This window comes from Astatotilapia calliptera, unplaced genomic scaffold (assembly GCF_900246225.1).
Source record: "Astatotilapia calliptera unplaced genomic scaffold, fAstCal1.2 U_scaffold_9, whole genome shotgun sequence".
NCBI lineage: Eukaryota > Metazoa > Chordata > Actinopteri > Cichliformes > Cichlidae > Astatotilapia > Astatotilapia calliptera.
This window is the reverse complement of record NW_020535833.1, coordinates 19,594-32,888: the sequence shown is the minus strand read 5'-3', so window position 1 is coordinate 32,888 and position 13,295 is coordinate 19,594. Positions and strand designations below refer to the sequence as shown.

The following is a 13,295-nucleotide window of genomic DNA, read 5'->3' as shown; positions in this document are numbered from 1 at the left end:
TTTCAGGCATTTTGGAAACATTTATTTTTCCATGAATATGTGTTTTGTAACTGATTTATCTTACTGGGTATTTAAATATTGCCAGTTTTGCAAACAACCGACACAATACTTTATCAGTCCAATGATTTATTTTAGGCTGACAACATTATAAGCTTCAAAACAAATCTAAAGAGTCGGAATCATTGGACTATAGAGATAAAAAAAAACAAAAAACATTCAGTTAGTTTATTTCCTATTACAGGATTTTACAAACATGCAAGTGTAGTGAAAGTTAAAACATCAGAGTCTGGCAACAGCTTGCTGCTTTTACACTGTGACTGTCACAACTGAATCCATGACACAGACAAGTTCTGGTAGGTGAAGCCTCACGCCTGCATTCTTTTTAATGACACTTATTAATGGCAGTAAAACATTCACCAAGGTTGTTTGGCTCAAACACACACATATGTGTGCTTGAGTCTGGGGTGGTTTTGGCTCAGGTGGTAGAGCAGATCAGCTACTGATTGGAAGGTTGGTGGTTTGATCCTTGGCTTCCCCGGTCTGCATGCCCCATATCCTTGGGCAAGATACGAACCCCAAGTTGCATCTCCGATGAGTTCATCGGAGTGTGAGTGGGGTGAATGAGGCATGTTGTATACAGTGTTTTGAGTACTCTGGGAGAGTAGAAAAGTGCTATATAAGAATCAGTCCATCTACCATTCACTATGTCCTGACAACCCTAATAGATGAATGTTGGTTGTCAGGAAATATTGTTGTCCATGGTCTCAGCCCCACTTTACAACTGTGATATTGTTAACTGGAGCTGCTTATGCTGGAGGGTGGGGCCTGGGTGCAGTACAAGCATTAAAAAATAAAAAAGAATTAAATAAAAAAGAAGCTATCTTTCCAGCAGCTGGTGTGTACTGACCTCAGGACACTTACATTTCATTTCATGGTTCTCTTTGTTGTGTAGTGGGAGCTCAGTTGGATGTGTAGCAGTTCTCTGGGGCCTGGGGTCCCATCGTAGTCTCGCACTAGGGCCATCAACATCTGCCAGGTGTAACTTTTTAGATTGATGTATAACAGTGGACAAATTCCAGCAATAAAGCTGCCGCTACTAACCATGTGGATATTTAAAATTAAATAACTTATTGTTGTTAAATAGTAATGAGATATAATATCCAAAAAGTTGGGTAATTGCTCTTTTGCTGAGTTCAATATAGTGGTGGTCTTCTTTCAGTCCTATTTGTTTTTGTTTGTTTGTTTTTTTACTTACTTCGACAGCTGACAGATAAGAGTCTTCACTCCACATTGGCCACTTTTGGTAGCTAAAACAACGGAAGCGGCACATAAGGACGCTGTCAACAACTTTATTTAGCTGCGTATATACGAATGTAAACCGCATTATTGGCTGGAGCAGCCAGCCAGTCACCGGTCATTTACTGACTCATACTACATAACAGCACAGAAAGAATTGTTACGTATTCATTTTAATTTCAATGCAGGTTAGATTTTTTTGGTGTGCAGCGCAGATCAGAGACCAGCACTGCGCAATTGCGCACACTTAGAGGTTAGAGGGGACATTGTTGCAGTTATGCTCATAGTGTCTTTTACAATACACATGGACTCTGACTTAAAAATTAGTGCCTAAAATAAAAACAGGGACTCTGGTCATCATTTCATTGATCATTTTGTGTATTATGATTATGTTCTGGAACTTAAATGTGCATGTTTTTCACAGCTCATGGTGAGTGTTTTAATGTTCTGTAATCCATTCTTTCACTGTTTAAGTTTACACTGAACACACAGAAATGGAAATATTAAAAAATGGAAAATAATATGATGCCTTTGATCCATTTAACGTTTTCCCTGGCACAATGGAGGTGGTCTTGAAGCATGCTGGTAATACTGCCTGGGCAAGCAAGAGGTTAAAGATGTCTGTATAGACCCCCTGCTCAGCAAGTGCTCGAAGCACATATTCAGGAATGTTGTCAGGGCCAGCACCTTTGCGAGTGTTGATTCTGCTCAGTGCATTATGGACATCTGTGATGGTAAGAGTGAGTTTTTTCACAGTTTTTTGGGGGTAGTGTTTTCAGGAAGTCAGTGGTGGTCAACCTGCCTGAAGCCTTTCAGCCATGACAGCACATCAGTGGTTAAAGCAGAGAGATGCAATCAGTCAAACAGCATTCGTACCACCTCCAGCTCACTTCCTCTCAGCTGAACTGTGGTCAGCTACAGGAAGATGCAAGTTGTTTCCACGAATCAACAACATGATCAACACAACCAATGTCTAAGATAAAAATTAAATAAATCATTGATGATGATCATTATTGAGATAAGAATAGTTTGCCCTGTAATGACAAAGACATAATCCTGTCAGTAAAGGCACCATGTGGGCGATCTATAAATATCTTTTTTTTTGTTATTTACATGTTTTTGGTGGGGATTTGTGTGTGTGTGGTTTCCTGACTGACTTCAGCCACTCACAATGTTTGTTTGTTTGTTTTTTAAAGTCAGTGAAGGGATCTGCTCCCCTTTATGTCAACTAAATTTGTTGGGGCCCATGTCTACAGTCACTTAACAGTCAGTTTGACCATTTTAAAGCTTTTTTTCTCTTGTATTTGTTGCAGTCAGACAAAGAAACTTTGCTTCCGCTAAAAACCACAACACTTACATCCTGTCACAGAGCAGAGGATTACGGTTTGACTTTAACTGACCGTGAACTGGTTAAAGTGTTGACCTGATATCACAGAGAGTAGGATGAAGAACACATCTCTGCTGTGGCTGCTCAGTAAGTACACTGAAATGATTATCTATGAATATCTGTCATTTCTTCAGGAACATGCATTCAGGTTGGATTAGAATAGGACGGCAGTAGATGAGTTTTTATCAAGGACACCAAAAAAAGGAAGAGGGTCAACAGGGAATCAGAATATTTCATAATAAATTAATACAGTGCAGAAAATTGACATGGATACACTGATTTACAGTTTTGTGTACATCCGTCATACAGATGCATGACATTTAGTGTAGCTTAATGTGGTTTTTGTTCAACAGCAATTTTAAAAAAATTCTAAAAGAAGCTACTTTCATAAATATCAGAAGGTATAAAGGTACAAAGATTTCTCTATCCAAAAAGTAAAATTCCTCTGTTTGAATTTCTCAGTTTTTTGTGTATTTGTATCTTGGTTCTGTATTTTGCACTGTTGACATTTAGCTTGTTATTATTTCTTATGGTTCATTGGTCTTTATATCAGTTTACCTGATACTAGTTCCTTTTGCTGTTATTTCAGTTCTTCTGTCCTGATGCTCATTTATTCTGTGTGTCGTGGGTTTGTGGCTTTATTTTTGGTTTTAAGATAGATGTTATGTTTGTGCTCCATAGTCTTTGTTCATGATTTTAGTTTTGCTTTTCTGATGCTTCTTAATTTCTTGTTATGCTTCTAGTTCCTTGACATTTTATGACGAGCCTTTTGTGTTCTTATTCTGTTCATTCAGTCTTGCCTCCATGTTTGTCTTCTCTCTCTATGTTAAATTCACATATGTGAGCTTATCTAGAGAGTATTTTAAATTCAGGGAATTTAAAATAGAAAGTAGCTCGTCCACAGAAGGACTGGTAGCTCCCCTTATGATAAGGGTTCAGATCGCACGAACAGGTGTGAATGTGAATGTGTGTGTTTAGTTAGTTTGTTTGTTTGCTTGTTTTAATCAATTTTAAATCATGCTTTTTATTTGTTTTTGTTTCTAATGTCTCTGTAAAGCACTTTGAATCACCTTGTTGTTGAATTGTGCTATACAAATAAATTTGCCTTGCCTTGCCTTATCATCTGTTACTTGCTGTTGTATTTTATTTCATTTTGGTTGACTTTTGTCTCTTAAGTCTCTAGTTAATTCACCCTGTTCTTGTTATTCCTGATTTATTCCCACCTTTATACTCTCCCCTTGTCTGTCATCGTGCCTGCAATGCAGTGTGCTCCTGTTTTTTGTGTCTTTCCCTAGATTCCTAGTTTTGTACTCCTGGCTCCAGCACTGCCTTGTTTTGTTTTTTGTATTTTGAACAATTTCAGCATTAAAGCTGTTTTGAGTTTGTTTCCCTTGTTGTGAGTCCAGCATATGTGTCCAACCAACTGTTTTAATGAAAAACCGACTTAATATATACTGCTCGGTAAGTTTATCTATAATAATATAACAACATATGGTACTTAAATCTTTAAAATATCTGGTGTGCAGTGCAATGTTTTAATCCAAGATACAGCTGAGCTGAAGTTGAAAGGTGCAAAACAAAGAAATGCTTAAACATAGTATAAAGTATGTAGAATTTCCATTAACCACTCGAGTAAATGTACTGCTTTACACCGTGTCCCTGCTGATATTAACAGATTATCAGCACTATAGTCCAGCACACATGCCTCTGTGTAGGACACGAAAGAGAAAACTGTTTCATCCTTTCTACGCTTATCAGTATCAATTCAGACTGTGTTCTTCACAGTCTGGTGGATTTGTTTTTACTCCTGTTTAGTTAAATGTCAAACTCAAATTAAACTAAGTGTCATTTCTCTTTAGTTCTGATCTCACTGCTGAGCTGCACAACAAACCAAGGTCAGTAACCTTCTTCTGTCACAGTTTAAACCTGACATGAACTGAACCTCACTAAGTGCCTCGTCCTTTTTTGAGCTTTCTTGTAGCATGACATGACAATCATGCAGAAACAGATCACTTCAGCCTGCTAAATACTTACGGTAACCCTCATAGGTATAAAGGAAGTAGAGTCACATCATGTATTTTATGTGATAGAAATTACTAAATATTCTCTTCACAGCTCGTCTGACTGTGAGTCCCAGCAGTTCTCAGTTTTTTATTAGAGACTTTGTGTCTCTGAGCTGTGAGGAGGACGACAGCTCTGCTGGATGGACTCTGAGGAGAAACACAAGCAAACAACAGAGGACTCAGTGTGGAGCTGGGTGGGGAGAAGCAGCTGGTTCTTCATGTAACATCAGTTACATTTACACATCACACAGTGGAGTTTACTGGTGTGAGTCCAGAGAGGGTCCCATCAGTAACATGGTTAACCTGACAGTCACTGGTAAGCTGAGTGTGTGGAGTTAGTGTTGATGAAGCTGTGTGTAAATGGATGAAATGCTGTAGTTTGTCTCTGTGTTGAGGTGGATCAGTGATCCTGCAGAGTCCTGTCCTCCCTGTGATGGAGGGAGATGACGTCACTCTGCTCTGTAAAACAAAGACCACTCCCTCCAACCTCCCAGCTGCTTTCTATAAAGATGGCTCCCTCATCAGGAAGCAGCCTACAGGTCACATGACCATCCAGCATGTTTCCAGGTCTGATGAAGGCCTCTACAAGTGTGACATCAGCGGTCATGGAGAGTCTCCATCCAGCTGGATCACTGTCACAGGTGAGGAGCTTCACTCTGATTTCACCTCTTATTTTGTCCATATATTCACTGAACAAAACTCTCTGCAGGGAGACCTACAACCACATCCTCGCCCACCAGCTCTACAAATATGTACCCTACCTCTGCTTTGTCCCCTTCCTCCACCACCCTCCCTCTAGTGATCAGGCTGGTCTGTCACCTGGTGGTGTTCTGTCCATACTTCATCTCCACTCTCGTCTTGGTGTCTTTATATCAACACAGAGCCAAAGGTAAGACTCTGAGTATCCTTGATTATTTATCAAACTCAATTGCTTTTGCCTCAAAAATATCTGATGACCTCATGTTACAGGAAATGACCCCACCATCTCCTTGGAAACAGCAACCAATGATGAGGAGAAATCGTCTGAGGACTATGATGATGTTGCCGAGGTGACCACTGAGCATCCGTTCTAAGCTTATTCTCCATCAGATTGTGGTTTTGAGTGAATTTTATGTGACTGTGTGAATTTTATGTGACATCACAATGCGAGTCTTTGTTTGTGTGAACTTTATGAGTACATTTTGATTGTTCTGTCAGCTTTTTTTTACATGTCAGTATAACAGAAAGAGCTTGTTGACATCCTGATGTTGCTGTGGCACATTTTTATATTATAGGTTTTATGTTAGCACCAGGCAGGCTTGATCAACAACAACACAAGTACATGTCAGCAGTTAACATGACGCCCGTATCTTTATACTGTGGTAGTAAATGCACATAACCTGTGTTGTTTTCCACAGACTCATGTACATCACAGCCTGCAGACTCTCGTTTGACACTTCTCTGTGTAACTGAAACTTTGAATGTGTCTCTATTTTAGCCATTTGTGGTGTGTTTGCTCTCAGCTTTTTCTGTAGCACCACCACTTACACCTAACTTCCTCTTGACCTGAAGCACCTTCCAAAGCTGTGACCTAGACTCCCCTGGGACCCTAAAACATTTATATTTTAGTAAATCAAAATACAAAGCAGAAGTAGAAAACAGTGTTCTGTGGGAGAAAATGCCTTATTGATGTCATAGGTCTGACGTGAGTGATCTGATTGCTTTGATGGCACAGTAGGTTCATAATAACTCAGATAAGCACTTGTTACAATCAAAGTATGCAGGATAGCATCTATGACAACGTTTACACTACAACAATGTTATAAAATCATGTATCCTTCCTTTTATCAGCAGTTCAGGTTGATGATGGTCATGGTGTAGAGGTGTGGGCCATATTTTCTTGGCACACTTTGTACCCTAACTCTGGCAAAAATGTCAACCCCAGAGTTTTGCAGTCTGAGTATAAGATGAGTATAATTTTCTTTGAGATTGCGTCCATCATATTTTACACAAATTTGCATAGTTTCGTGACTTTGTGGTGGCTCACGGTCTGTTTTGCATGAGCTCAAAGTGTGGTCATAAATATTTTGTAAAAAACTGAGTGTAAAACTCTGCCTAACGCACCCCTCCAACAGCCAAACCCATCTGTTCTCGGACTGGATTGTTAAATTTCTGATTGACATGACATTGACCAATCAGCTAAAAGGAAGAAAAATCAAGTCAAAATTTGTACGTGTAAGTTGAAAGCCACACGCAGCCAGGAAACCTGAGCGCAGATGTTTTACATGCAGGTTTTTGCTTTGTATCTGTAACCAGACCTTAAGCAAAAAATGTGTAACTCGTGTAAATATTTTTTACAAACACACAAATTCTCATCTGTAGACACACAAACATTGAATTTTCACATATTTTGTTTTACGAGGTTACAAAACAAAAATATGCATTTGATTTACAAGTACAAAATATTTATGACCCAATTTGAGCCCATAGTTTCTTTTTTTTTCTGTGTAGTGCTGGCAGGAAGGCTGCTGCAGGTCAACCTGCATGAAGCGTTTCCTGTTTTCTGGCTAAAACAAAGACTTTAGAAATGTGTTTCTCCCACACTGATGGCAAGATCCTGTCACAGTTTTGGTCTTTGTCTCAGTGTCTCAGTTTTTCTAACAGCAAGTCTGTGGTTAAAGCAGACTGATTACTGATGCAGTCACTCATCAGTAATCAAACCACCTCCAGCTCACTTCCTCTGTGCTGAACCACAGTCAGGTAGAAAAAAAATGTGTCAAAAATGTGCAACACAAGAAAATACTAAGACAAAACTTAATCAAAGTAACTAATAAGTACTGTTGAAATTCTCTTATATTAAAACAGAAAGGTTTGCTATCAAATAGTGAACATAAAGAACTGCCAATGAAGGCATCTTACAGGTACTGACATGTTTTCATGTATTTAATTTCGTGTGCGGTCTCCCAACTGACTTCAGCCACTCACCCACAATGTGTTTTGGTTTGTTTTTGTTGTCTGGCAATAATTTCTTCCTAATATCTAATGGCAGTCAGGTTATCTACCTTTTAGAGATCTGTTTGTCCCTCCACTGACTCACCACCAAATCTGTCACGTTGAGCATAAATTAGCTGTAATAAATCCTAAAGTTTGAAAACTTTACCTGCTTAACAAAATGCAATGGACCTTCAACAGACAAAGTCAAAAACATGGTGCATTGAAAAAGAGGTGTTTAGTCTACAAGTGTTTAATGTCTTCTTGCTGTAGAAACATATCTACTAACATTACTCCCACTTCTTTCTCTAATATTACTTTAAAAAAAAAACAAGGTAGGCACCTGATTAGTGGAAAAGAAGCAATACTGAGCACATAGTTTCTTACAGGAGCCTATTCTCTGTTATTGAAAGAGTTATTGAAAAAAATATCCAATTAATTGTGAAAGGCAAAAATTACACAGAGGTCCAAATGATTTATTTTTTAACCAACCTACAAATATGTTTATGTCTGCTGTGCATTTGGACAGTTTAACTCACTGGTGATATTGCCTACTTAGATAACGAGTGAAATCTGAATCTGTGTATTGAGGTGAAAAATGTACACGTAATAATGAGAAACAATGTCCTGGGCCATGTTGGCCCAGTATTCTTAGTTGTCGTGTGTTTTGTATTTTGTTCTTTATTCATGCCTTGGTTGTTCTGTTAAGATGTTCCTTATTTGATTACTATTATTATCTGTGAGCCCTCGTTTCCTCTCCTTGTGTTTTATTCCATGTTTTCCCCAGCCCTTGTGTCTGTGCTCTCCCCGTGCTCTCTCGCCTCCTGTCTGAACCTCTGTGTACTTCCTGTTTTACTTGAGTATTCTCTGAGTATTTATGTCCGCGTCTACCTCAGTTCAGGGTTGCGTTCTCCGTCATGACTGTGTGCCCCTCCGTGTGTTTCCTCGTGAGTCAGTAGTGATGGTGAGATGAAGCCTCGTGATCAACTGAAGCTTCCCATCCAACTGGTCGACTCATGGTTCGAAGCATTGTGATGATTCATTTGCTCTACTGCGCCATCAAGTGGACAATTCAAGTGAAACGGGCTCAATGATTATAATGATGTGATGTGTAAACCTCTAAACTGAATAAATAAATTGTTTTTTATGGTTATTTATCCCGAATATTGTCTCAGTATGTCTGATACAAAAGAGAAAGTGGAAACTATCAGTACACAGTTTTTGGGATGATTGTGTAACTGCGTAATCATGCTTATGTACATCTCAATAATGACACAAACTAGTGTGTGGCGCTTCAAGTTGAATGAATAAAGAAATTACTTTTGTTCATGACACCAATAACTGAACTCTAAATATTAGTTATATTTAATATTATACTAATTTTATATTATATTAATTTAATTAATGTTTGTGTATAATAAATTGGCAGCTTAACACAGGAATGTACATGGAAACAAAAAGGGAGGGAGTTGTGATATGAATGTGCTTGTGACTTTATAACAGTGCTCATGACACTAGGGAAAAGTTTTCATTTGTTTTTATTCAAAAATAGCAGCTTTTCCACAGTGCTGGGCTTAAGACGGTTCCTCTTTTTTGAGAGGATTTCTCCTGCTTTTGAAAATATCCTCTCACAGGGCACAGATGAAGCAGGGGTTGCAAGAAAAACCACAGCAAGTTTATACAAGTTTGGATAAAGAAATTTGTGTCCAGCCCAGTAATCCAGCGGATTCTCCAGTCTGCCGGTATTTGGCTCATGGAGGTATGTCTGTACTTCAGCTGTTGCATCAGCAGTAGCATTTGGGGTCTTTGTCTCCAGAACAGTGGTTTCCAAATGATGCCACAGTTTGCTACCTAAAACAAACAGAATGTAAGTAACTAAATACAATATAGTAATCGAAATGTGCTCATATACCTTGAGTCACAGGCTGAGAAGCTTTTGATGATGAGGCTGCTGCTGATGAGGCTGCTGATGAGAAGGCCACGTGCCGCAAAATAGCAGCACATTCAAAAATGAGTCTCTTCTCAGCATCCATTGCTTTATTTGGGCTAAAGAAGCCTATTTTTTTGAACCTTGGATCCAGCAATGTTGCCAGTGACATGATGCTCATTGACTGCAATGTGTAGAGCTTCTCCTTTAATTGTCTCCTTAGACACTCAACCATGGTGGAGCTCTCTGGAGTTAGGACAACTCCCATTTCCTCTTCATTTAGTGCATGGTGTAACATTGTTAAAAGTGGAATTACTTTGGATCCAGACACTCGCTTTTCCTCTGACACCTCAGTGGTGGCATCATTAAATGGGGAGAGTATTTTAAGACATTCTGCCATAAGCTCATACTGTTCAGAGGATAGTGGGCAAATATCAGTGTGCAGGCCAGCTAACGATGCTCCAATAGGTTCCCTGAGTTCATGAACATGTTGAAGCATTTGGAATGTGCTGTTCCAACGTGTATCCACCTCTTGAATTAACTTAAGTGCAGGCCGGCCCATTTCTTCCTGCACCTCTGTCAGCCTCTCCTAGAAAAACAGCCAACACAAACTGATTAATTCAAGCTGTGTCACTGCAGCAGCACCTTAAAGCAGCAATGAAATAATGGAACAAACCTTAGCAGTTGTACTGCTCTTGAAATATCTCACTATCCTCCTACAGGTAGTCCGGATGTCAGACAGCGTCGTGTGTTGATCAAGAGCTTTTTTGACCATTAGGTTTAATGTATGTGCCACACAATTACTGTGACGCAAACGAAGCTCCTTAGCACAAGCACCCATGTTTGCTGCTCCATCATGTAACTTTGTCTGTAATGCCCCACTCTGACATGAGCGCTTCTGTTACTCGTGACAAATTGACAGCAGTATGTGCTTGAGGGAAGTGCTGAACACCTAACACTACAGAATGCAATGCAGTGTTAGAGTCAATGAAATGGCAGGTGACGGCTAGGTAAGCCTCTGTGTTAATGGAGGTCCACATATCAGATGTCAAACTAACTGCAGAAACCTTGGCCACAGTCAGTTTTTCTTTTTGTTTGGACTCTTTGTATCTTTGGTCCACCATAGCTTTCAAAGCCTAAACAAAAGAAGGTACAGTACTTAATATGGAAATAAAGGCCAAATGGAAACATGCTTCATATTTTAAGATACACACCTGCCTTGTGGGGAGAACATAGTTAGGCTTCAAAACTTCAACAAGCTTCCTAAACCCACTGTCCTCCACAATAGTGAAGGGCTGGGAATTCTCTATCACCATGTTGACCAAGGCCTCATCCACATCATTCCTCTCCCCTAATACAACAAAAAAACATTAAGAAATTACAGATATCAGTAATTACAACCCAAATATAAGTGAATGACATGGGGAATATAAATGTATCAAATGACTGTATCCTTAAAACCTAAAAAAAACTCACCTGAGCTTGGTCCACCTTGGTTAGTCTCCTTGTTCTCATGCAGGGCTCTGTAATGCCTCAGCATAGATGAGGTGTTGTTGCTGTATCCAAGTTCTTTAGAGCACAGCAAACATTTCACCTTTTAATGAACCAAAAGACAGAAATCTGATTATAGGATCTGTGGTGTCATTTATTTATATTATGGTACTTATCATTTCTTTATTACAGTGTGTATACCTTATTAGGAGAGATGACATCAAAATGTTGCCAGACAGGGGAAAATTTTCTTTTCCTTGCTGGTTCCATCGAGGGAGGAAATGCTCAAGTAACTATGTAACACGTATGTAATCCAATTCCACAACACGATGTGATGGGGAATCAGCTGTGTTTTGCTGCCCATTTTATTTGGAATCTGGCGCGAACCGGTGAACCAGTTCCCGAATCAGTCATGTGGTACGGACTGCCCGCGAGGCCTCGAACGTCACTGCATACGTAATCAAAGCGAGCGTCGATACGCGCTTCAGAAAAACGCCCCCGAGATTACCCGACGCACGATTCGAAGCTTCGACACACAGGACACATCACTATGAGTCAGTTCCTTTATGACTTCCCAGTTTAGTTTCATATTATTTTGTATTGCCTTAACTTCCCTCAGCAATAAAACTGTGTTTTGAGATCATTCTTGCCTCCGTGAGCTTGCGTTTGGGTCCTCATCCTGCCTGCACACAGCCTAATCATGACAAACTCTCTAAGTTCACAATGACCACATGTAGTTCATCTATTCCCAGGATACAGTGCTGCACCCCGTGACTTAGTTTAATGCAACTTCAGTATTAATGAAACCCCAATGCATTCTTCATGTGGCAACAAACATTGGTTGTTTTTTTTAAATAGCACCACTGTCAGGACTGTAAGTCAAGGTAAGAACTATTACTGAAGAGCACTTAAACAAATCTACTAGAACATCTGGCTGCTTGGAAAAAATTTGAAAGACACAAACATGAGCTTTAGACTTTTGTCTCCTGTTGTTCTCTTCAGGAAAATAGAGCAAATGATGGCAAACTAAATTCCAGGAATGAGTTGTCCCCCCACTGACTTATCTCTGAGTGACTGAATGCTGCCACTCAGGTCTTGACAAAGTGTACAAGCTTGGCATGACATAGTTCGTGTTGCACTTTGTTTTGGTACATAGCACTGAAGTCAAATGTTTCACCCAGGAAGAATGTACAGCAAAGAAATGCACAGTAGTGTTCAGTGTTCTTGACCCACCCCTCACTTGTCACTGCTTCATCTTTTCCTACCAAGAAGCCAGACATTCTTCTCTATGTTTTCAAGTAGTGTTGATAAGTAGTTCCACCGGGTTTCTGGAGGTCTTTCAAAGTGTTTCTTTGGATATCGTCTGATTTATTTTATTAATTTTCCGTATCATCCTTCTACTTGATCATATTCTTAATTTCTTTTTCTTCCTTTTCTGTTGTAGATTATATTATATATCCTCCTGAGAACCAGCCTACACTTGTATTTATTAAATTTGTTTTTCAAGCCTGACACTTCTTTTCTCCTCCACTGGTGAATTTTTCTCAAAGTTCTTTAGGAAATCCTGCACACTATGCTGTGATAGTCTTCAGCTCTTTGGGAATCAACTTGTGCACCTTCCTGCCAAACTGTATGAAACACTCTTCTGAAAATAGCTGGATACATGGATGGGACTGGAACAAAGTGAAAAACCTGCTAATGTCCAAAGAAAAAACTGAAAAACCTTTAGAAAGCCTAGAAATATCACTCAAGAGCACTTTAAAAGTTACAAAAATGCTGTTTATGCTTTATGCTGGTTAAGGGTTCCTAAGCAGCCATGACTGGCCGTGCAACCAATTTCATACCACTTTAACCCATGATCACACCCACATCAAGTGCAGCATTAGAGTTTGGGGGGGGTTGGCTTTACATACTGCAGTTCTTAGTAAATCACACTAGTGTGGGTCATTTAACTACGTTTAACTTTAGTTGCAATAGTGACACCAAAGCTGTAGGACTCATGAACCTCATAAAGAGGCACAAACTGGCATTTGTAGCACAGTGTCTGTTGTGCCACAGCCAGGCTGACAGATGATTTGTCAGCCTGGCTTTATTAAACTTAAAGCCTTTGCTTTAAGTTTAATAAATACCACACATATATATTACACATACAGCAGGTGAA

General features: G+C 39.4%; 1 protein-coding gene across 1 annotated transcript; it reads left to right on the top strand.

The window, feature by feature from the left end:
• The first annotated feature begins 2,739 nt into the window (after window positions 1–2,739).
• Window positions 2,740–5,834, top strand: LOC113018500 (low affinity immunoglobulin gamma Fc region receptor II-like). The gene is made up of 6 exons (XM_026161567.1): window positions 2,740–2,770; window positions 4,543–4,578; window positions 4,799–5,062; window positions 5,142–5,387; window positions 5,456–5,635; window positions 5,716–5,834. Exons 1-6 carry the CDS (start codon window positions 2,740–2,742, stop codon window positions 5,817–5,819), a joined length of 861 nt encoding a protein of 286 aa, XP_026017352.1. The 3' UTR covers window positions 5,820–5,834.
• The last annotated feature ends 7,461 nt before the right edge of the window (window positions 5,835–13,295 follow it).

Bases quoted from the DNA above. Each gene is read 5' to 3' on its own strand.
- LOC113018500 (XM_026161567.1), top strand. From the start codon at position 2,740: ATGAAGAACACATCTCTGCTGTGGCTGCTCA. The intron at 5,063-5,141 runs GTAAGCTGAGTG...CTCTGTGTTGAG, and splicing joins GGTTAACCTGACAGTCACTG to GTGGATCAGTGATCCTGCAG. The intron at 5,636-5,715 runs GTAAGACTCTGA...CTCATGTTACAG, and splicing joins ATATCAACACAGAGCCAAAG to GAAATGACCCCACCATCTCC.